Source organism: Hypanus sabinus, chromosome 14 (genome assembly GCF_030144855.1).
Source record: "Hypanus sabinus isolate sHypSab1 chromosome 14, sHypSab1.hap1, whole genome shotgun sequence".
NCBI classification, from domain to species: domain Eukaryota; kingdom Metazoa; phylum Chordata; class Chondrichthyes; order Myliobatiformes; family Dasyatidae; genus Hypanus; species Hypanus sabinus.
In genome coordinates, this window is record NC_082719.1 from 54,843,186 (window position 1) to 54,869,031 (window position 25,846).

Here is a 25,846-nt window from a genome sequence, read left to right on the forward strand (position 1 = left end):
CTTTATAGTGGTATCATTGCTTATAACATTTCGAAAATGATAGCAAACTGTGGAATATCTCATACAATTGGTGAAAAATTAATAATGCCTGCTGTATCAAAAGTGCTCACCACTGTTCTCAGAATGGATACCAGTATTTTATAATCCATTCCCCTGAGTAATAACTCTGGCTCATTGATGAAATGAGTGATGACATTGAGTATCAAACATGCAGAAAGGTACAAAAACAGAATTTAGGATACAAATGGATGAATCAACTGTGTGAGAAAATAAGGCATTGTTAATGGCACATGTATAGTTTATTAAAAATGGAAGAGTTTATAAATAGATTCTCTTTTGTAAAAAGTTAAAAAACAAGTATCAATGGAGAATCAATCTACAATGAGCTCAAAACATATATTGAGAACAAAAGTATTCTGATTAGGAACATGATTTCTTGTGCAACAGTTGGAGCACCATATATGATAGGTCACCATGCCGGTTTAGTGGCATTTATGAAAAAAGAAATCCCGAGCCTGTTTGTAATCCATCGTGAACATCTCACCGTCAAAACCCTGAGCCAGCAACTTTTTACAAGCATGATTCTTATAATATCTGCTATCAACAAAATTAAAGCTCATCCATTATGTAGCAGGATATTTTACCGGTTATGCCAAGATAATGATGAAGAGTTTGAATGCTTCTTCACACTTAGGTGCATTGGCTGTCAAAAGGCTGCTGGTTAAAATGTTTCTTTGATCTTTTTGATACTGGTTGAATTTTTGCTCAAAGTCAACAAGAGTTTGGGAAACAAGATTGCACCTCTACATGAAGATGTGACATACCTAGCTGATCTGTATGACAAAATTAACATCCTAAATATGAAACTGCACAGTGAGAATTTCAGTTTAATCCAGTCAAAAGGTGCAGTGTCCACTTTTATTGGAAAATTGGAAATATATAAGCAAAACTTTGGGAGAAGAATGTTCTCATAGTTTCCTTTCACAGATGATTGTTTGCAAGAGTATTACTTACACCTGCAGTTACTGAAGAAGGATTTTCAGAATTGATTCAAGGACTTGAACAAACTGGAAATTCCAGATTGGGTAATTAACCCATCCCTTTGCAAGGTGGAAGAATAGATAGAGAACTTGCAAGGCAAAACTATTGAAATTCAGAATGATGAAGAAGCAAAAATGTCTTTCAAAAAGTAAGCTTTTGTGTTATGTGGCTGCACTATCATACAAAATTTCCTGGTCTTTGGAGAAACTGCTCTTCTTTGTATTTCCATCCTCCTACCTTGTTGAAAGAGGCTTCAGTGCAGTGAACCACACACTGACAAAAAATAGAAACCGCTTGGACATTGTTTACGCGTGGGGACTTGAGGCTTTTGCTGTCCCAACTTGAACCAGATATTTCAACTCTTGCAAAAACCATTGAGCTTAAGAATCATTGATATTGAAGCTGCTGTACAGCACCCAGGCACTGTGTAAGTTGGGTTTAAAGGCAAATAAAAATCTAAAGCAGAATTATTTTTCTCATGTGGTAGATAGGTTTTTACATAATGGAGCGCCGGAAAGTAAATTGTGCCCACAAGGGCTGTTGGAGTGTATGAAGATGCTTTAGGGGGGCATTAGGCTAAAAAAGGTTGGGAAATACTGAGATATACAAATCACTGTTTATCAGTATGAGGGCTGATAGAATATAAACAGAAGTAATAAATTAGGTTTAAAGTATTTTGAAATGGGGCAAGAAAAACAGAATGAGAGAATCTTCATCACACTTAAATCTGAAGAAATGGAACACTGGTAAAATTACATTTTCAAAAATGTAACTGATGTTGTTTGGCAATTACAACCGATCAGATTAAACAAGACCAAGAAATAGGTTATACACCTTACTGTAGTAACCTTTACTTCAGTGGCTTGTTTTTGCTGAGTAAGTACATCAGCTTTGTACTCTGATTTCTGTATGTAAATGTGCATGTATGCTTTTGCACATTGTTACTGTGAATTGAAATTGAAAGTCTAAAGTCTATAACCACTATTAGCTCCTAATGATATGAATGCCAAGTACATGGATGTGAGTGTCTTTCACCAATATTTCAACACAAGATCTAAATTACATTGATTTCTTTTCCACATACTAGCAGAATATTTGTTTTTTTAGCTAGAGATGGCTAACTGTTTCATTTTGGCATTGTGTGCAGATGTGGCAATGCTAACATCTGGCATCATATCCTGATGGCCATCTTCCAGTAACCATTGACACTGTTATTAATCAGGAATCTATCAGCCTTCACTTTAAATATGCCCAATATCTTAGCCTTCTGTGCCAGTGAATTCCATAGATTCATCACCCTCTGGTTAAAGAAATTCTTCCTTATCTCTGTTTTAAAGAGACAGCCTCTATTAAGTGGGTTGCTCAGAGCATAAAAGTAAACACAGGATATTTTCAACTGAAACTAAGGCAAGCTATAACCTTCAAATCCCCAAGCAATCAAAATGTCAATGTTTAAGTACCTGAGAAAAATGTTCTGTGGTGTAAATCTCTGACAAAAATCTTGTAAAGGGGACAAATAGTTAAATTGAGTCACACTACCACAGACATAAGAATTAGGGAGGATTTGTTACAGATGGCCTTAAATCAGCTGGCACATAGAAATATGCTATGTTCTTTCACTGTGGGCAAAAAAGCAGGGAACAAATTTTCCAATATAACTGCTAGAAACTGACATTGTAGCATGTTTATTTGAAATTAATCTGGTTGTGTAGCTGTAGAAGAGAATGATTAGTGATTAAGACAATTACCTCTGGAGCATTAGAGAGAATCTTTTGTAACACATACATATCTGGAGGAACTCTGCAAGTCAGTCAGCATCTACGAAGGGAAATAAACAAACATTTCATCAGAACTGGAAAGAAAGGAGGAGAAGCAGTAGAAGCTGGTGGGTAATGTTTGAGACCAGCTGAAGGGAAAGGTGGGTAAATGAGGGGGAAGGTGGGTGGATGATGTGAAAAGCTGAGAGGTGATAGGTAGAGGAGGTAAAGGTAAAAGACTTTAATAGGAGAGGTCAGAGGAATATGGAAGAAGAGGGAACCAGAGAGAGATGATGAATAGGTGAGAAGAGAAAGGTATAAGTAATCTCCACAAGTTAAAAGTTACCAGAACTTTTGATAGACATTAACAGAAAATGTTCAGTTTTCTTTCAAAACCAAAATATGATTTGAAAAAAAAAGCTTGGTATTTTGTAATGGCTTAGCTTTGAAATAGTTAGTCTCAGGCTATTTTTGTTTTTAAATGTCAATATCTCATGCAGAAAGTGGCTTCCATATGATTACCAAAAAAAAAAGATTCTCTGGCCATCAAATACCAGAGGGCAAAGCTTTAAGTTGAGAGAGGGAAAATGTAAAGGATATTTGAGGCAAGTTTTTTTTATTGGTAGGTGTCTGCAATGCATTGCTAGGGGAAGGTGGAAGCAGATACAAAAGCAACATTTAAGAGGCAGTTATACAGACACATACTCGGGCAGGAATGGGGGATATAGACCATGTGCAGGCAAATGGGATATGTCTGGACTGGCATCATGACTTGCATACACTGTTTACTGAAGGGCCTGTTCCTGTGCTGTACTGTTCTAGAATTGTCCTTGCTGTCTGCAAGTTACAATCTTTTCCCTATTGTCCTTGAACATTTTAGTCCTTTAGAGATGAGGATAAAAGCTGTTAGATATAGTCAAGACTAATTAAACTGAAGTGGAAAAACAACCTATTCACTCTTTAATTAGTGTGGGAACTTCCTTTAGGGATTCACCAATTGCTTGGAGAGGGGAGGGAGTGTGGAGCTGTCAATAGAATGTCAAGAATACTCCAGAGATAAGCGTAAACTGGATGTCTTACCTCAGTTGACATTTTTTATGTACATAAAGTATTATGCTATTTTATTGAAGATCAACATGTCAAGGAATGAACCTTGACTGTAATAAAGTTATAAAATTTATCCTGTCATCCACAGAACATTATAGTGCAGTAAAGGCTCTTTTGGCCCGCAATGTTGTGCAAACCTTTTAGCCTACTCTAAGATCAATCTATCCCTTCCCTCCTACTTAGCTCTCTTTTTCCACGTGCCTAAGAGTTTTTACACTGTCTCTACTACCAGCCTAACAGCAAGTTCCATACATCACCACTATATGTAAAAAAAATCCTTACCTGACATCCCCTCTATACTTTCCTCCAATCACCATAAAACTATGATTCCTTGTATTTGTCATTTCCACCCTAGGAAAAAGTCTCTGTCTGTCCACTCAATCTATGCCTCTTATGTAAATCTATCAAGTCGCTTCTCACCCTCCTTCGCTCCAAGGAGAACAGTTCCAACTCATTTAACCTATCCTTGTAAGATATACTCTCTAAACCAGGCAGTATCTTGGTTGATCTCCTCTGTCCTCTTTCTGAAGCTTCCACATTCTTCCTATAATGAGGCAACCAGAACTGAACACCATGTACCAGGTGTGATCCAAGCAAAGTTTTATAGAGCTGCAGTATTACCTCATGGCTCTTTAACTAATGAAGCCCAACACACCATATGCCTTCTTAACCCTAACATGAAGTGATTCACTTTGGAAGATTGAATCTGAAGGCAGATTATAGAGTTGATGGTAGGATTCTTAGCAATGTGAGAACAGAGGGGTATCTTGGGGTCTACGTCCAGAGACTCTTCGATTCCTCTTTTTTTCCTCACTACTAAAATTCCTACCATTGACCCTGTAATCTGCTTTCAAAATCAACCTTCCGAAGTGAATCACTTCACACTTTTCCTGGTTACATTCAAATGCTATATGAAGCTAAATCACCAACATAAGTAGTTATATTTCAAACAAGTACGTTAAACACCTAATTACATGCAAGACACATTGAAGAAACTTCCTTTTACAATTTGTCAATTCAGATAGCAGTCTCGAGCTCTACAGATATTAAAGCAGGCACCCATTATGTAAGTTCACTGAAGAAATCCACTCAAGATGAAGAAAAGAAAATTGCGACCAATATTGTATCCAAGGTGGAACGCCGTGAACATCTGAAAAAATCTGCCACACTCCCAACTTCTGTCACAGGTAATTGACACATTTTTTATTTAAGAAAGAATACATTTCAAAAATAGTTTCTATTCTGAAAATAATGAAATAGTTCTATTGCCTCAAAGCTGTTTCCTGAATCGTTGTTCTGTTAATATTTCTTCTGCATAGTGTAAAATGCTCAAATCTGAGTTTAAACTGATTACAGAAATTTCAGTTCCAACGTGATTATAATTTTACTAACCTTTTTAGTTAAGGACAGTCACCCTGAAAATCCTCAAAGATAGATACCTTATTGATCAGAAAGGAAATTGCAATGTCACAGTAGCATTACAAGTGCACAGACACACAAATATTTGAAGAGAAGGAAGAAGGAATAACAAAAAACAAGTTACCTCAAACAGTCTAACAAGAGGAGGTCATCACTTCCCTGACTATAGGTTGACGTGATAGAGTCTAATGGCTGAGGGTAAGAACGACCCCATATAGTGCTGTTTGGAGCATCTCATTTGTCTTAGTCTATTACTAAAAGTGCTCCTCTGTTCAGCCAAGGTGGCATGCAGAGGGTGAGAAACATTGTCCAGAATTGCCAGGATTTTCCGTAGGATCCTTTGTTCTACCACAGACTCCAAAATGTCTAGTTTGACTCCTATAGCCAGCCTTTCTAATCATTGAGCCTGTCAGCATCACCCATGTTGATGCTTTTGCCCCAGCAGAAGATAATGTTTTATAAGATAGGAAATCTGCCATCTTAATCTAAATCAGCAAACTGCTCTCTAAAATGTCAAGATGACTCACTACCATAAATCCAGGTAAATGTTGTCCTTGCCAGCAATGTCCTCAACTACAAATGAATTTTAAAACACACACAAAATGAGGGAGGAACTCGGCAGGCTGGGCAGCATCTATGGAAAAGAATAAAAGAGTGCAGTCGATTTTTCAGGCCGAGACCCTTTAGCAGGACTGATCGTTTTTAATAATACAAAGATGTTAGTAATTGAAAGAAAAAATGAAATTGGTTGCATTACTAATTCTCCCATTCAAATTAAAATGCATTTTCTCTGTTTCTCAGCTTTATAACAAGGTTAAGGTTTAATCAAGAGCTGAATACCAAGTTAAAAGAATTTTGAAAAGGAAAATTCCCAGCATCTTTGACTATTACCTTTTACTTTGAATGCCATACTGTACAGTTCATTTTCAACATGTGAGCAAGAGTCCCTGCAGAAGGGGCCCAATTACAAGGAGAGCTAAAGCGAAGTGGAAATGCTATATGCTGAGACACTGGCAAGGGATTAGAGTTATTAAAGGGAATTTATGGTAACTGAGGGAAAATGTCACAATACCAATAAAAAGCAGTTCTTCATCTCACTGTGCTGAATTTCATCAGTCACCAAAATCTTAATCTGTAGTTGTGCTACTTAGATGTAGTACATAAACAATGACCTTCAGCATTTATACATACAAAGTTTTTGAAGATACAAGTGAATCCCTGCTGTCAATAATAATCTGGTATTAAGTTTTAACCATTCACCTAATTAACTGTATAAGTGCCACTAGTAAACAGTTGCTTAACACTGAATAAAATTGTGAAGAAATCCACAGCCTGGAAAAAAGTTATAATTTACATGTCTATGAAGGATCTCAGTCAAACAGTAGTAAATCAAAGCAACTGGACAACACACCACAGTTGCCTTGATTTACCACTGCATGATATGATGTAATTTACAATTTACCCACTCCCCTGATGGTTGGTTTTGTGCTTTTTTTAAAAAAGAAGCATGTTGTATTTCCATGTTCTGAGTTAAATAGCCCAGGTGTGCTGGTAAGAAAAACTATCCTCTGCAGACAGCTTGGTACATTTTGTTAACATGAATGAGAATCACTTCTTATTGCACTGTGATTTTTTTTTCTTTTAGAAGTCTCCAGATGACAGTTTAAACATTATCTGTAACTATAACTAATCAGTATTTCAAATACACTTGGATTGAATGGGAGGAAAATTGAAGTCATAAAATGATTTTCTTTACAGTAAACTTTTCACAGCTTCAATCAGAATGTATTTACCTTGTATCTTATTCTTCAATACATTCATTTTTATTCATTTTTTTCTCTAAATTCTCTTTACTAGTTGAAATTTGTGATTCAGTAGCTTCAACTCTGCCAGTAAAGGAATTGCCGAAGAGGTTCTCAACTCCTGATGCAGCACCAGTATCAGTGGAACCCGCCTGGTTAGCCCTTGCCAAGAGAAAAGCTAAAGCTTGGAGTGACTGTCCTCAGATAATTAAATGACTCCAAATCATCTGGGAACTGCCACCATATCCTGTATAACTATCACTAAACAAATAGTGCTAAAGTGTATTTTTTGCATATAGATCAACAGTTTTTTTTAAAAATCGCTGCATGTGCTGCAGACATCACCTTTCACAGTAAGTCAAGAATGCAAATACTATATAGGTTGTAAATGTATAGTTCCATTTGCAGGCTCTCTAGCTTTTTCAATATGCAGTTTAAATTTGAACATAAAAGAATTGCAATTGCCACATTTAAATGTGCTCTTCAAATGTTTAAGATCCAGCTGCCACCACTTGTTACCCAAATTTTCTTCCAGAAAAGATCTTTTGTTTGCTTTCAAATTTCCTGTTGACTTGTAATACTACAAGATTTAAAAGAATTCAATGCAATATTAAATATTTTTATAATTATATATGAAATTTTATTTTATTTCTTATATAACATGCCTGTGATTCTAGAACACAAAGGTTTCCTCTTAATTATTAACTGATTAATATGGTCAATACTTAAAACAAGGTTTAGAGATTAATTGAACTATATTACCAGAAAACAAATTTAAAATGTCAAGATAAATATAGTAACAAATTACACAAGGTAAGTGATGAAAAATAATTGCCTCCCTTACTCCATTATCATTTATATTTTTTTATTTTTCCTGCTGAACAAATTTTGTGTAAGGAAGAGGTCTATATGCCCCATTGAATATTATTGTGAAGGCCTGCATTGTAAATTGTGTGGATTTCCTCTGAAACATAATAGTGGTCTATCACTTTAAGTATGTCTCTGACTATACAAGCATGTTTTATTTTGCACACTATGAGGAACAGTGTTTACAAATGTGATACTTGTATACTGCTTCTCAAGTTAATATACCCATGACTATTCCAACAGCCAAATAAACTGTATTCACTAAATAATGGGCTTTTCAGAAATATCTTCAGCTGGAAGAAATTTAAACAGGATTTACTACTTTTTGTTTTTATTACTGTGGAGGGGAAGATCTTGACATTATTCATCTTTAACAAATGAATAGAATTCAATTGCAAATTAGTTTCTTAACTGATATATCTTGTAGTGATTTTTTAAAAATTGATCCATATTTGATAAAGTAATCGGCTACAGATACTGCAGCATTAACACACAGACCTAACATACAGGCCCTTTCTTCAATCACTGTGGTTCAAAGTATTCATAAATTCAAACATGATTATGCTAAATTTGAATTGCTACAAGCGTATTTTCCATTATTACTATAATAAACTTGCAAAGGATGGTAAAAGACAAGAAACAAATAGGATTACAGTGATCAAAAAGCATCTGAAATAGTGTAATTAATGATCATTTAAGATGTAATACATGTAAAAAATATTCAATGGGTAAATAGTTTAATTATTAGTTCCTAGTTAGTTAAACTAATGTTCATAAGCACTAGTTACATGTCCTGTTACTCAGGAATCAAACTAGCTGAATGAGAAAAAATGACTTTCATTAAACGTACACAGCCTTCATTCCAACACAAGTAAAATAATATTCTGCCTACCTGAATGTAAAATTTAAATTTACAGGAATGATCAGATTTTACTTTTACCAGAAAGAATATCACCCTTCAATGAGTTTCCAGTGATGCTTTTAAAAATTAAGCAGTTATGTTTGGAGAACATCAAAGGGAAAACAGATTTGTGACTGAAATTATGGCAGGAACTTTAGAAATAGCAGTAATTTAGCCTATACTGCATCCAGGAATAGAAAATAGCAAACTGGATAATTCAAATTAAAAAGCCATTCTTTCTTGCATTATAATATATAAACAGCTATCCACCACATACTCTTGACCTGTATTTCTTTTGCCAATGTATGCACATTATTGTGATGTCTTTTTTTAACTTTCATGGAACTTCATTTAGCTTGGTATTTGAGAAGCTACCACTTGGTTTTATTCTTGATGTTAATTTGATGCACATATGAAACAAAGATGACATTTTAAGTACTATCTGAAATAATAGAAGTGTATACTATGTCATTTGTTGTGTAATTTCATAATATGGCATAAAATATCAAGAAAAAAAACAAACTCCATGTTTTTACGTAGCATGTCCAGATGTAAACATTAGCTTTTCTAATGCATAAGCTCATGAGCCTTCTATTAAAACACCTTTCCAGGTAGAAGTCACATAAATGCTATTGTCATGTTGTCAACATACAGATTTTCATGAATTTGAATGATAGAATTCTGATATTTGAAATTTATAAAAGATCCGATTAAATGTGAAAAACAGAAGTGCAAATGTGCATATAGAGATATAATGCAGATAAACCAGCACAGAAAACTACCCCGATACTCCAACAAGAAAATACTTGGAGTGCCAATTTATAAGGTCAGAAACTGAAATGTAGTATGTTTCTTGTCCAAACCCTTTGCTCAAGCTACTTTGCACTAAAAAACATTAAGTACTATTATACTGTCACTTTATATTCAAATTCAATCATGGAATTAGATGAGCTAATTATATGGAGTTCCCATTTATTTAGCACTGAAAGAAGCAAGCACTGTGTAGTTAATTTTAATTTAGAATAAATTATCAAAATATTTGTTCATGGACAAAATTACTACTTTTTTGGAATATAAAACTTTTGTCATGGTGAATATTTTGTTTATAATTTTACAATTTCATTTATTGTTTAAAAACATTGTAGACAACTATTTCTAAAATCATACAAGTATAAATGGCAAAGTTACATATAATCAAAATAACTGTTCTAATATTTTACTCATCCCATTGTATGTGATTTTATGATAAAATGTTACTGTTACTTGGCTTTATTTTTTTTAAAAGTGTTCAAGGTGCAATTGTTTCTAATTGTATTGTCTCTTTAGGTTTACATTACTTTGAATTTCCAACACTGCACTTAATCCTGTAGTGTATAATGGAAAGTGTTGTATGAAATAAATACCTTTTATTGACCAAACTTTATTTTACCTTTACTCTTTTGCTTATTAAGGTTTCAAATTCCATTAGAAAGCTCTCTTGATATTATCCAGATATACACACTAGGTGATCAGAGCCTTGCCATAGAATCTACCTCTTGTGATCCCACACCATCCAGACCTGGTACTGGACTGGAATCCCCATTCATTCGAAGCTTCCCAAATCAAAGGTTAGAATATTTTTTTTTTTGGCAGGCTGAAATCAACATGTTTGATGGTGAGGCAACGTGAGGTTTAAGAAAAGCTCCGGATGCTTCAGCTTCTTTTAGGCGGGCGGCAATCAGCGCAGGGCCAATGAGAAAGGAGGTGTAAGTGGACTGGCCATTGTTGGAGCAGTGCATTGTTAGTGTTCTGGCTTTGGCTCACCAGGCTTCAGTGAGAAAAAGCTTGAGCAGGCACAGGCCAAGGTTCTAAGTAAGTTTCTAGTGAGTTTCTTTTCATGTTACTACATAGTTACTTCATGTGCTGAGAATGGTTCCAGAGGTAGTGGTATGTTCTTTGTGTAAGTTGTGGGAGACTTCTAGTCTCCCTGAAAACAAATCTTCACGAAGTGCAGAGAGCTGCATCTCCTTAGAGACCATGTTAAGAAACTGGAGCTGCAGATAGATGAACTTTGGCTTATATGGGAGATTGAGGAGGTAATAGTTAGGAGCTACAGGAAGGTAGTTATCCCTAAATTGCAGCAGTCACATAACTGAGCGGCTGTCAGGAAAGGGAAATGGAATGTTCAGCTAGTGCAGAGTACCCCTGTGGCTGTTCCCCTCAATAATCAGTATGCCACTTTGGATACTGTTGGGGAGGGGACCTATCTGGGGGAAGCTGCAGCAACCAAATCTCTAGCACTGAGTCTGGCTCTGTGGCTCAAAAGGGAAGGGGTGGAAGAGGGGTGCAGTAGTGATAGGGGATTCCATATTTAGAGGGGCAAAAAGCAGATTCTGTGGATGTGAAAGGGACACCCAAATAGTATGTTGCCTTTCAGGTGGCAGGGTCAGGGATGTGTCAGATCAGGTCAACAGCATTCTAAAGGGGGAGAGTGAACATCCAGAAGTTATGGTACATCTTGACACCAATGACATAGGTAGGGAAAGGGAGGAGACCCTGAAGAGAAAATATAGAGATTTGGGCAGAAAGCTGAAAAGCAGGACCTTCAGGGTAGTAATCTCCGGATTGCTGCCTGTGTGAAGTCCCAGTGAGGGCAAGAATAGGATAATTTCACAAGTGAATGTGTGGCTGAGGAATTGGTGCAAAAGGCAGGTTTTCAGTTTTCTGGGTTTTGATCATTGGGATCTCGTCTGAAAGCTGTGACCTGTTAAAAAGGATGAGTTACACTTAAAGTAATTGCAGTCAGGTTTGCTAGAAATGTTGGGGAGGTTTTAAACTGATTTGGTAGGGGGATGGGGACTGGAGTGATAGGGCTGCAGTTAGGGCAGTTGGTATAGTCGATGCAATGTGCAGTGAAACTGAGGAAGGACAAGTAATTGATAGAGCAAAATTGCACTCAGTGGAAGGAGTCAAAATGTAATGGCCAAAATAAAAAAAAATGATGAATATAGGACTAAAGGTGTTATATCTGAATGAAAGTGGTTATAAGGTAGATGATCTTTTGGTGAAGTTGACCGATTAGCGGGAATGATATTCTAGGCATATCAAGTTGTGGCTGAAAGATCATAGTTGGGATTTTAACATCCAAGTATACACATTGTATCAAAAGGCAGATGGTGTGGGGTAGTTCATTTGGTAAAAAATGAAATCAAGTCCTTTGGTGTCATAGTATCCTTGTGAGAAAAGAAACTGCAAGGGTAAAAAGACCCTGATGGGAGCTATATACAGCCCTCCAAACAGCAGGCAGGATGTGGGCTACAAATTACAATGGGCAATAGAAAAAGCATGTAAAAAGGGTACTGTCATGATCAATATGCAGCTAGATTGGCAGAATCAATTTGGTGCTGAATCCCAAGAGGAAAGTTGAAGAATACCTACAAGATGGCTTTTTAGAGCAGCTTGTGGTTGAGCCCTTGAAGGAAAGGCAATTCTGGATTGGATGAACTGGAATTTAAGTTTCAGAACCTGGGCCTCTGTACCTCCCTCTACAATTGGATCGTCGGCTTCCTAACCGGAAGACCAGAATCTGTGCAGAGTGGTGCCACAGCAACAACCTGGCACTCAATGTCAGTAAGACAAAAGAGCTGATTGTTAACTTCAGGAAGGATGAAGGAAAACATACCAATCCTCACAGAGGGATCAGAAGTGGAGGAAGCGAACAGCTTCAAGTTCTTGGGTGTCAAGATTTCTGAGGATCTAACCTGGTCCAATGTATCGATGTAGATATAAAGAAGGCAAGACAGTGGCTATACTTTATTAGGAGTTTGAAGAGATTTGGCATGTCAATAAATACACTCAAAAACTTTTATAGTTGTATTGTGGAGACAGACTACATCACTGTCTGGTATGGAGGGGCTACTGCACAAGACCGGAAAAAGCTGCAGAAGGTTGTAAATCTAGCCAGCTCCATCTTGGGTTCTAGACTACAAAGTAATCCTCAGGGAGTGGTGTCTCAGAAAGGCAGCATCCATTATTAAAGGCCTCCAGCATGCAGGTCATGTCCTTTTCTTACTGTTACCATCAGGTAGGAGGTACAGAAACCTGAAGGCACACACTGAGCGATTCAGGAACAGCTTCTTCTCTTCCGCCATCCAATTCCTGAATCGACATTGCATCTTTGGACACTACCTCTCGTTTTTTTTAATATACAGTACTTCTGTTTTTGCATGTTTCTTTAAAATCTATTCAATATAAGTAAGTGATTTACTTGTTTATTTATTTATTATTATTATTCTCCCTGGTAGATTATGTATTGCATTGAACAGCTGCTGTTAAATTTCATGTCACATGCCAGTGGTAAAAAATCTGATTCAGAATTGATTAGAGAGCTTAAGGTAAAGGAATCCTTGGGGGCAAGTGATCATAATATGATCAAATTCACCCTAAAATCAGAGGACAGGCTAAAGTCAGATGTATCAGTATTACAGTACAATAAAGGGAATTACAGCGGCACGCAAGAGGAGCTGGTCAAAGTTGACTGGAGGGGGACACCAGAAGGGATGACAGAATAACAATGGCTAGTCTTTCTAAGGGAAATTCAGGTGCCATAAAGGTACATCTCAAAGATGAAGTGGTATCCTAAAGGGAGGATGAGGTAACCGTGGCTAATAAGGGAAATCAAAGACTGCATAAAAGAGACAACGAGGGCATATATAATACAGCAAAAATTAGTGGGAAGGTAGAGGATTAGGAAGCCTTTAAAAATCAACAGAAGGCAACTAAAAAAAAGTTGTAAAGAGAGAAAAAATGAAATATGAAGGGAAGTGAGCCAGTAATATAAGAGGATACATCGTTATTTTCAGTTGTATAAAGAGTAAAAGGAAAATGACATTGGATATCAAACCACAGGAAAATGATGCTGGAGAGGTAGTAATGGAAGACAAAAGAACAGAGAACTCAATAAGAATTTTGTGTCTTTCTTCACTGTGGAAGACACTAGCAGAATGCCAGAAATGCAAAAGAGTCAGGAAGCAGAAATAAGAGTCGTCATTATTACTAATGAGGTGCTTGGGAAACTGAAAAGCCTGAAGGTAGACTAGTTACCTGGACCAGATGCACTACATTCTTGGATTCGGAAAGAGATAGCTGAAGAGACCGTGAAGGCATTGGTAATGATCTTTCAAGAACCACTTGATTCTGGAATAGTTCCCAAGGACTGGAAAATTACAGATGTAACTCCACTCTTTAAGAAGGGAGTCTATCTTCAGTGGTTGGAAATAAGTTGGAGTCAATTATTTAGCATGAGGTTTCAGGATACTTGGAGGCACATAGGTGAAAGTCAGTGTAGCTTTCTAAAGGAGAAATTTTGCCTAACAAATCTGTTGAATGTCTTTTGGGAAATAACAAGCAGGATAGTCAAAGGAGATTCAGTGAATGTTGCTTATTTGAATTTTCACAAGGTGCCACATATGAAGGTGCCTAACAAAATAAGGGCCAATGGTTTTAGAGGAAAGATACTAGCATAGATAGAAGATTGGCTGACTGGCAGAAGGCAAAGAGCAGGAATAAAGGGGGCCTTTTCTGGTTGGTTACTGGTAACTAGTTTTGTGCCACAGTGATCAGTGTTTGGACAGTTTTTTTCATGTTGTATGTCAATGATTTGGGTTAAGGAATTGATAACTTTGTGGTCAGGTTTGTGGACTACATGAAGATAGGTTAAGGGGCAGACAAAATAGACAAAGCAGGGTGTCTGCAGAAGGAGTTAGAAAGATTGGGAAATGGACAAAAATCACAGATGACAATATAGGGAAGTACATATCTGGCATTTTGGCACAAGGAATAAAGGTGTGGACTATTTTCTAAATGGAAATAAAATTTAAAAATCAGAGGTACAAAGGGACTTGGGAATCCTTATGCAGAATTCCCTAAAGGTTAACTTGTAGGTTGAATCAGCAGTAAGGAAGGCAAGTACAATGTTAGCATTCTAGAGGACTAGAATACAAAACTGCTTAGGCGATATAAGGCATTGGTCAGATCACATTTGGAATATTGTGAGCAGTTTTGGGCCCCTTAGTCTAATAAATGATGTGCTGGCCTTAGGGAGGATCCTGAAGAGGTTCTCAAGAATGATCCCAGAAATGAAAGGGTCAACACACAATGCCTAAAAAAATATTCACCCTCCTTGGAAGTTTCATGTTATTGTTTTCCAACTTCTTTACAAAACTGTTTAAGCTCTGTCAGATTGCATTGGGATCGTGAGTGAACAGCCCTTTACAAGTCCAGCCACAAATTCTCAATTGGTTTGATGTCTGGACTCTTGACTTGGCCACTCCAGGACAATAACCTTGTTGTTTTAAGCCATTCCTATGTAGCCTTGGCTTTATGCTTGGGATCATTGTCTTGCTGGAAAACTAATCTACTCCCAAGTCACAGCTCTCTTGCAGATTGCATCAGGTTTTTCTACTGGATTTCCCTGTATTGTGCTGCATTTATTTTACCCTGTAAACCTCCACAAACCTCCCAGGGTCTGCTATTGTAGTGAAGCATCCCCCACAGAATGATGCAGCCACCACCATGCTTCATGGTGGGGTTAGTGTGTTTCTGGCGGTGTTTGGCTTATGCTGAACATATCATTTAGTCTGATGGTCAAAAAGCTCAATTTTGGTTTCATCAGACCATAGAACCGCCATCCAGCTGACTTCAGAGTTTCCCACACGCCTGCTGGCAAACTCTAGCAGATTTCATGAGTTTTTTTTTTAAACAGTGATTTCTCTTTGCCACTTTCCCATAAAACTGTGACTGGTAAAGCACCTAGGAAAACACTTATTGTATGTATAGTCTCTCCAACTGAAGCTTGTAATTCCTCCAGTTGTTTTTGTCTCTTGGTGGCTTCCTCACTAGTCCCCTTCTTGCACAGTCACTTGGTTTTTTGAAGATGGCCTGTTCGAGTTAGATTTACAGCTGTACCACATTCTTTCCATTTCTTAACTGTACTCCAAGGGATATTCAGGGACTTGGAAATTTTTTTCTAACTTGTGCTTTTCAATAACATTTTGTGAAGTTGCTTTAAGTGTTGTTTTGTCTTCATTGGGTAGCTTTTGCCAGGATACTGGCTCACCAGCAGTTGGACCTTCCAGATACTGGTCTATTTTTACTACAATCAATTGAAATGCCTTGACTACACTCAGGTGAACTCCATTTAACCAATTATGTGACCCTAAAACCAAAAGGCTACACCACTGATGATTTGGTGTGTCATATTAAAGTGGGTGAATACTTATGCAATCAATTATTTTGTTTTTTATATTGGTAATTAATTTAGATCACTTTGTAGAGATCTGTTTTCAGTTTGACATGAGCCTTTTTATGTTGATCAATGTAAAAACCAAGCCAAATTAAATCCACTGTGATTTAATGGTGTAAAACAATAAAACATATAGACCTTGGGTGGGGTGGGTGTGTGAATACTTTTTATAAGCATTGTATTTGATGGCTGTGGGCCTGTATTTGCAGAAGTTTATAAACAAAATTGAAGCCTATTGAATATTAAAAGATCTGAATAGAGTGGATGTGGAGAGGATGTTTCCTATGGTGGGGGAGTGTAGGATCTGAGAGAACAGCCTCAATTGAGATATGCCCATTTGGAATAAAGATGAGGTTGTGGCGACCCACTTCCCAGCGCACTCGAACCAGCTCACAAAGTGGCGCGCGCCGGCATTGAGGCCGGTCCCAAAGAGGGTGCCAAGCCTGCTTCACCAGCAAGGGGAAAAGCCTGCGCACGGGACGGGACTGTGAATATGTGACCCCTACAGTATTCCCGCCCAGGGAGGGCGGGAACAGGAAGGCTTTAAAGCGAGGCTGCTCTTTTACAACTGCAGCTCACCAACTAGGTGTCGTTATTTCAGCGTTGCATGTAGCACTCCGCTACAAGGTAAGATTCCTTTAGCCGGAAGGTGGTGTATTTGTGGAATTCACTGCCATGGATGGCTGTGCAAGCTAAATTGTTAGGTATGTTTAAGGCAGAGGGTTGATAGATTCTTAATTAATCATGTCATTAGAGACTATGGGGAGACGGCAGGGGAATGTGGTTGAGAGGGATGATGGATCAGCCATGATGGAATTGCAGAAAAGAAAACATACGCCAAATGGCCTAATTCTACTTTTATGTTTTATGGTCTAAGTAAAAATGGTGATTATTCCTTGCTGTTTGAAAGTACTTTTGATTATTAAACAAAACATTAAATGATACACAAAAGTTTTAAGATTTTATGTGTCTGTGCGTTTGTTAAAAAGTTAAAATGCCTCCCTGGTTTGATGGGAAGAGAGGTCCTGTCCTCAGGAACACCCCGATCAAACATTCCAGATCCAGCTGTGTTTCTGGAATATATTTCCCAAAGTGTGATTAATGGATAAACAGATATTGCTTAGGAGTATGTTGTGGTTCAATACCATATTTGACTTCACTATAGACCAGCTGTAGCCTGAGTATTTTCATTCACTACCAAACACTATTGTTCATGATTATGTTCGTGACTTCTACGTGTCAAGTCAGTCATCACCACAAACTCCGCCACTGGTGGTCTCAAGCCCGCTGCGAGAGAAGGGTTGGGCATGGGGCTAGCAACCCCATTCATTTAAAAGCCCAGAGCTACAATAAAATGCCAACAGATGCTCCAAAGACCTTATCCCTGGAGAGGAAGGATCTTAAAGAAGATTGGCTATACCTGACAACTTAAAAGACTGGCCCAGGTCAGAGAAGTCCAGCGAGCAGCTGTTGGTGGCCAATGCCCCAGAAGGGGTGATGGGCTTAAGTAAAACTAAGTCATCACCCAATTCCAGACATTATGGTACATTCACATCCTCCATCACAATGGCAATATGACTCCTGTATGAAATATCTACAAAGATGCTGTTCTCTGCAAACGTCTACCAAATTATTGGATTAGAAGACAAGGACAGCAAGCTAATGGAACACCATCTTTTCTTTGTGCCTGAAGTAAAACACCATGCCAATTTGGATCCAAGGCATGAAATTTCCAGCACAAAAAGCTTTTGGGAATACCTTCACTACAAAAATTGTAGTGGTTCAAGGTTGGCACCACGTCCTCAAAATTTATAAGGGAAAGGAAATAAATTCTGGCCTTACGAATGTAAACTACTCTCTTCAAATGAACTAAAAGTATAAATCATAATCATGAACACAGTGTTTGGTAGGAAATGAACTACTCTTTGGCACCATCTAGTGGCATTCCATTATGGAGTCATTATGGACCAACATCCAAGTATTAGTCCATCAGCAAGAGCTGGATTCTACCCAACAAGCAAGCGTAAGTACATTTGCTAAGGAGTATATTAGTCTTTTTAAAAAAGAAAAATTCATTTTAATATGAACTTTGTTTGCAAGCTCAACATTTGCTGTCATTAGCAAACCCAGCTTTGCTGTTTAAAGACAGTTCAATAACATTAGATAACTCTACTTTCATCTACATTCAATAACTCTACTTCATCCCTCCCCCCACTTCTTATCCCCCTTCGACCATCCCATGTTACTTCACTCCTGATGAAGGTTTCGGCCCGAAATGTCGTCACTACCTCCTCCCATAGATGCTGTCTGGCCTGCTTGTGTTTTTATTTTTTTCCAATAACATTAGAGTAGAGATTTGTAAGATTTTGATCCAGTAATATTGGGGGGATGATGTATGTCCAAGTTAAATAATGTGTTGAGACATGAGGATAAAGTTTGGAGGCAAAATTTTTATCATGCATTTTATATTTCTAGGCAGGACTTAAAACATTCTGTGAAAGTCTAGAGCTGTTGCAGTAGGACTTCTGAACATTAAACAGAGATGTCATAGTGTGCTGGTAGTAAAAGGAATGACAGCTTGAGCCACTGAATTGAGTGAGCAGTTAGTTATAATGGGGGTCAGTCTCCAGATCAAGTAGCTGCTTTGTCCCAAATGATTTTGTGTATCGTGAAGTGCTACACCTACATCTTTCTAGGCAAGTAGATTTTATTCAGTCACATATTTTCAAAATACCAAATTGTCACCTACTTAAGTATTAGTGAATGATTCTCCAATGCAACGAGATACTAGAAACTTCTCAACAAAAGATTTCTCTTAACTAAGGCATCACTTGTTTCACTATTTTGAAGAATAACTTCACTGTGAGTATGGAGATTGGACATTGAACCCGTGAACGCTACCTCACTTTATAAATATATTATTTGTTTTTAGCGCTATTTTTAATCTCTTCAATATACGCAAACTGTAATTGATTTACTTATTATTATATTTTTTTTCTTCTTCTATATTATGTATTGCATTGAACTGCTGCTGCTAAGTTAACAAATTTCATGCCACACGGCAGTGATAATAAACTTGATTCTGATTAAAGATGCTGGAATCTGGAGGAACAATAATGTCTTGCAGAAATCCAGCTGGTCATACAGTATCTTTGGGCAGGAATAAATTGTCGATGTTTCAGGTCAAAACCCTGCATCAGAACTTATGGCAACCCAAGGTCACAATGCTAAAAGCAGACCTTTCTCTTGCCTCCACAGTTGCAAGAAGTTCTCCTAGCAATTTGTTTTAAACACATTAATATTGTTTATAATATAACATTTTGAATAATTATATTTCAGATTCTATTCCATACTTATACAGTAAATTGTAACCTTTCAAAATCACAGAAGAAAATTAAACTATTTACATAATTCCACAGGAATTAACACACAAATACAGCGGATTCAGGTTTATTGGGACACATCTGCACCAGTACTTTTTGGCCCAATTAGCTGAAGTTTAAAGGAAATAGTTAAAAGGTATTAACTGAATAACAGATTATGTATTTAAATGAAATACAGAGGAAATTAGAACACTACCATTACCTCCACAGTACTATAAAACTGTATTCCTAATAGTTATCCAAGTAATCTGCTGTGTTCTTACGATTGACTGTAAATGAATAAAATCAGTGCAGACACCTAGTTCAGACTGCCTTCCTATAATGATTTAGATTATTGCATTTTCCAAATCTTCATTTTCATTGCAACATTCAAGATAGCTTCAAATTTTTTGCAATTTCTAAGGAAGTAGTGAAGTCGATTCATTTTCAATCTCAGCCATTTCTGGCATCTCCAAGCTTGAATGCTTGAAGCATCGATGAGCAAAATAGTTCCAAATTGTCTTGCTGCTCATGTTTCTCTAACTCTCAGTGACAAAAAAAGCACTGCTTTTTGAAGACAAACGCACAACTAATGGTATTTAAAAAATTGATTGTTCTAAGCACTGTGTAATGTCTAATAGCCACACAATTGATGCTAGATATAAACTGTTTGGCACAGTCTCCTGTTCCAATTAAGAGGCATAGTGGTTCAAATGAAGGAAATCCTGGCTAATTCCCTGATTTAAGTTTTGTTCTTTAAACAGCTGCCCTGATTACCTGAGAGCCCAATTAACCAGTATCCGCTGTAATTTATTAATATTGTTACGGATTCAGCAACAATTAATATATAAGTGAGGCAGGGTTTTTTTTTATTACAAATAAAACATTTATTAAACACTGTAAAATAAACCCCCAAAAGTAAACAAACAACTAACGTAACTGGAAATCAGCTGCTGTGTGGCAGCTTAAATAGTTCTTAAAGGAATAAAGAGAAAACAGTTCTTCAGAGTAGTACTGCAAAAGTTCAAAATGCTTACAGTCCATTAAAGGAGAGACTTTTTAGACGATTTAAATTCTCTTTCACGTCGTGTTGCTGCAGTTCCCAGTCGAACTATACTTTTCCCGGAGAATTTATGAAGATGAAAGTGAAACAGCTTAAAGGCACCGACCTTTCCTTTACAGAACTGTACCCAACCCTTTCTGCTATTATTGCAGGGGTTAACACAGGCACAGCCAACGAATTCCTTCCGAATGAGGATCTAACAAGGTCCAACCTGTTTCACTGTCGAAATCGACTTTCCTCCATCTTTTAGCTCCCAAACTCCGATCATCACTCTCCACTGATTTTTAACTGGCAGTATTATAAAGAAACTGCCGGCAATGACCTTTTAAACTTTAGGCATTAAATAAAACTTTCAACCAAACTGCATCATAATATTGGACCACACAGTGGCAAGGAGCCAAAATGGCAAATCCAGCCACGAACTGCCCCTCCTCACAGGGAGGGGTCCTCCTTTTACACCCTGTAAAAAAAACCTGTCACATGACCTCTACTGGTGGGGAAAATGATGTCACTCCACCATCACAAGACCACTACCTTAAGTCCAGCATCTCTTCAACACCACTGTCACGTGACAAGTACAAAATACCCACGGGTACGTAACAATATAAAGTAATATCTTTTGCTTAAGATATTGCAATATTAATGACCAATAAATTTTATTTTGCTTCGGTCTGCTAGTCAGTCCTCTAGAATTTTGTACAGATCTAAACAAAGTACCATCATCCCAAGAACTCATTACAAAAAGCAAGAGAATAAAATGAGTCATCATGGCTACACCTTGGTTGTGATGGTTGCAGTACAATGACATAATGAAGAAAGGAGACCAATTCTCAAAAGAAACATTACAAGAAATTGCAAAGTCTGAATAAACCTTTGCTATAATGAACAAACCTCTGTAGTGATTCCATGAAATCATACCAAAGAGAAACCAGTCCTTTAGCTTGACTAGTCCATGTTGGCCTAAATACCTTCCTCAGCACATCCCATTTGCCTACATTTGGCACACATCTCTTCAAATCTTTGCTATCAATGAACCTGTCCAAATGTTGCTAATTTAGCTGCTTCTACCATTTCCTCTTGCAGTTCACTCCATATTTCCACCATCCTGTGTATAGAAAAACCTTCCCCTCAAGTCTCCTTTAAATTTTTCCCCTTAACCCTTTTTCCTCTAGTTTTAGATTGCCCTACCCTGGGAAAAGACTGTGACCAATTAGCTTATCTATACCCTCAGTTACTTTCACTGTAGAAAAAAAAAGTCACAACCCACTGAGTCTGTCCTGCACAACCTTGTGAATCTGTCCTGCATCCTCTAACTTCCTGCAGTATGACGAACCAGAATTGCTCACAATAATCCAGACCACTGTTCTAAAGCAGATGACTCAACATCATTGTCTATTCACTGACAAAATATTTAACAATGAAGTCTGGTTCTTAGAGTTCTCCCTTGTACAACTTAAAATAACATCACCATTACACAGAGCTTACATGTATCACAGTTTCAAGATAGTAATAATAAACAGAATTGGCTTATTACTTAGCTTAAAATTTTATCATGAAATCTGTCATTTTAATATCCATCATTGATTGGTAATAGTAATCTTTCACTCACATCAGAGAAGTATGCTGATTCTCAGAGTGGCAAAGAGGATATTGTTTGAAATCCATCTAATTTCAAACTTTTCTAAGTAACTCTGAATATTGATATGCTTTTTGATGTGATATTGGTTTCACAAAAAAACTGCTGTAAATGTAGTTCACATTTCACCACTGCCAGTGTTTGAATTATGATGAGCATTTCATAATTCCTTGACAAGTTTTGCATAGAACATGGAATTAATTACTCAGTGAAGTACTCACATTCACTCAAGGGTATTTTTTTTGTTTTGTTCTGATATAGACATCTCCAAACAATAGACAAAGTTATTTCTACAACCAACAATAAGTTTCTTTTCCCATAAGACTGGTGAAGAGAAAACTTCACCTGAAAGGGAATATGAAGTAATTAATTCTCCCGTTGCAGCATCAAGAATCCATAAGCTTCCATCTGTAGAAATCACAGCAACCAAAGTTCCATCATGAAAATCACAGCTGGGAAAAATAAATGGAACTGCATATACTTGCTTAGTTGTTTTAAACTTCCACTCTGGATTTCCATTTTCATTCAAGCAATACACAAAAGAATCATAAGATCCGAATATTATTTTCTGATCTGTCGCAGAAAGGTTAAAGACGCACGGTGAAGAAAAGATAGGACCTCCTGTTGAGAATTGCCAAAGCTTCAAAAGAAAAAATATCTTTGTTAAAGAGCAAAGTTTACTTATATAAAAATTTAAATCCACACAACCTCACAGACAATTCCACATCTTAAGTAGCTACTATTGCTTTGTAGTTAAGTACAACACGTGCACATGAAAAGAATGTTGTAAAGTGAGGACTTTGAAGGAATGAGCATTGACCAGAAAGTGAGAGCTCTCCTACTTTCCTTTAATAGATTCTCTGTATCTACTAAGCATTGAAGGGGCTCAGTTCTAAAACTGCAAGGTGTCGTCTTTAAATGTATTAAAGAATCAATTTAAGCTCTGCCTCAAGTCTTCTCCCAAATCTACTACCTTCTGAATTAGACTAGTGTACCACCCGAGTGAATCACGCCTGCTCAACAAATGTACTCATGATCTATTTCTTATAACATTAGTCAACATATACATACAAATATTTGGAACAATAAGGTCTGAAAAATTCAAGGTTACTTACATTTATTTTAGACATATTTAAAAATGTGACCAAGTTTACTCCATACTGACAAAATATTTGTTACATATTTAATAGCAATTCAAACAGTACCTGATCACCATTATGGCTAAAGCAATGTAGGCTCCCGTCAACACAACCTACATACACAGACCGAGAACTACACTGTGGTGAAGAAAATAAGGGCTTGCCACAGCAACGTTTCCAAACCGTACTTCCAGTGTCCTGCATTTAAAAAAAATCTTAGTTTAAATACTGTTGTTTCTTGTATTTTTATTCATGGTTGCAGAAAAATAATTTTAAAGTTGATATCCATTTTAAACATAGAATATATGAAAAAATACCATGGATATAATTTGTCCAGAAGTTAATCTACATGAATCTGATATAAATTGAACATTTTCTTATTAATTATGAATGGAAAATTCTTTACATTGTCCTAATTAAAATATAAATTCTGTCAAATGTATTTAGCTAATTGTATGATACATTATTTGAACAACTAAATAGATCCTCAGACAAAGGTGGTAGCATGCACTGAAGGGTGGGTAGCACATATATACTTACTGGATTGATAGCAATCAATGATTCTCCGAGTGTTGCCACATAAAGTAATCTTGGATGTTTGTTTAAGCAAGGAGTTGAGAACACTGCACCTCCTCCACAGTGCAATTTCCAGACACAAACCTTATCCTATTCATAGACAGAAAACTTGTATGAATATACAGAATTTTAGTTGTGATACTTAAAAGTAATACTTTGTTTATGATACACAATAACCTGTTTATGTCACCAACAGCCCGATTTGAAAATTTTGATAACATTATCCACTGAATTATTAGCTTAGACAGACATGCTCTAAAGCCAAATTTTGATGAAAATTTAATTCCTAAAATACTGGGTTCAAAACTGCTTAACACACCTCAGCATGAACACAGATATCAGAGAAATCCCATAGTCTTGCAAATGTCTCCGAAGCAACACTCAAAATGCTGGAGTAACACAGCAGGTCAGGCAGTATATATGGAAATGAATAAACAGTCAACATTTTCAACCTAGACCTTTCTTTAGGACTGGAAAGGGATGGGATACAAGCCAGAACAACAAGGTGGTGGGAAGGGAAAGATCAGAAGCTAGGTGATAGGTGAAGTGAGGTGGGTGGGGAAAGTGGGAATTAAGTAAGAAGCTGGGTAGTGATAGGTGGAAAAGGCAAAGGGCTTGAGAAGAAGGAATCTGATAGGAGAGGAGAGCGATAGAACCACGCAAGAAAGGGAAGGAGGGGAGCATCAGGGAGAGGTGATGGGCAACTGAAGAGAAGTGAAGTGGTAAGAGGGGGCCGGGGGGAATTAAAGAGGGAAGGGGAAGGTGGAAAAAGTACTATAAGTATGAGAAGTCCATGTTCATGCCATCAGATTGGAGACTACCCAGGCAGGAAATGAGGTGTTGCTCCAACCTCAGAGTAACCTCATCGTGACAGTATAGAACATGGACCAACATTTCAGAATGGGAGTAGGGATTGGAATTAAAATGGTTGGCCACTGGAAATACTGCTTCTTGTGGATGGAGCAAAGGTGCTCAACAAAGTGGTCCCACAAACTAACGACACACACAAAATGCTGGAGGAACTCAGCAGGCCAGGCAGCATCTACGCAAAAAAGTACAGTCAACGTTTTGGGCCGATACCCACTATGAGGACTTGAGAGAAAAAGATGAGTAGATTAAAAAATCTGTAGGGAGAAACACAAGGTAATAGGTGAAATCAGTAGGGGGAGGGATGAAGTAAAGAGCTGGGAAGTTGGTTGGTGAAAGAGGTAGAAGGCTTGAGAAGAGGGGAATCTAATAAGAGAAAACAGAAGGCGATGGAAGGAGGAGGAGAGGAGCACCCGTGTGAGGTGATGGGAGGACAAGGAGATAAGGTAAGAGAGGTAAAAGGGGATGGGGAATGGTGAAGGGGGTCATTACCGAAGTTTGAGAAATCGATGTTCTTACCATCAGCTCCCACAAACTATGCTGGGTCTTACCAATGTAGAGGAGGCCACATCAGGAGTACTGAATACAGTAGAGAACCCAACTGATTCACAGTGAAGTGTTGCCTCACGTAGGAGGACTGTTTGGGGCCCTGAATGGAGGTGAGAGAGAAATTGAATGGACAGGTGTAGCACTTCCTCCGCTTGCAAGGAGGGAGATTAGTGTGGAGGAGTGAATGAACAAGGAATCAAGGAGGAAACAATCCCAGCTGAAAGCGGAGAGTGGGGGAAAATACATTCGGTGGTAGGGTCCCATTGAAGATAGCATGGGTTGTGCAGCATGATGCACTGGATGCGGAAGACGAGGAATTCTATCCCTGTTAAGGTGGCAGGAAGATAGGATGAGGGCAGATGTTCAGTAAAGGAGGAGATGCAAGTGAGGACCTGCAACATCGAATGTTTATTCATTTCCGTAGATGCTCACTGATCTGCTCAACTCCTCCAGCATTTTTTGTGTTGCTCTGGATTTT

At 37.5% G+C, this 25,846-nt stretch overlaps 2 protein-coding genes across 5 annotated transcripts in view; one reads left to right on the forward strand and one right to left on the reverse strand.

The window, feature by feature from the left end:
• Nucleotides 1–10,312, forward strand: part of cracd (capping protein inhibiting regulator of actin dynamics) — a 29,725-nt gene extending 19,413 nt beyond the window's left edge. For all 4 annotated transcript variants that reach the window (XM_059989246.1, XM_059989247.1, XM_059989244.1 and 1 more), the window contains 2 exons: nt 4,927–5,092; nt 7,182–10,312. In XM_059989246.1, the coding sequence (XP_059845229.1) occupies nt 4,927–5,092; nt 7,182–7,342 (327 nt within the window). In that variant the 3' untranslated portion in view covers nt 7,343–10,312. The remainder of the gene's footprint in view (nt 1–4,926; nt 5,093–7,181) is intronic.
• Nucleotides 10,313–18,403: 8,091 nt separating this feature from the next.
• Nucleotides 18,404–25,846, reverse strand: part of aasdh (aminoadipate-semialdehyde dehydrogenase) — a 32,512-nt gene continuing 25,069 nt past the window's right edge. The window contains exons 12-14 of the mRNA XM_059989248.1: nt 23,917–24,042; nt 23,443–23,574; nt 18,404–22,877 (exon numbers count right to left, since the gene is read on the reverse strand). Of these exons, the coding sequence (XP_059845231.1) occupies nt 22,461–22,877; nt 23,443–23,574; nt 23,917–24,042 (675 nt within the window). The 3' untranslated portion in view covers nt 18,404–22,460. The remainder of the gene's footprint in view (nt 22,878–23,442; nt 23,575–23,916; nt 24,043–25,846) is intronic.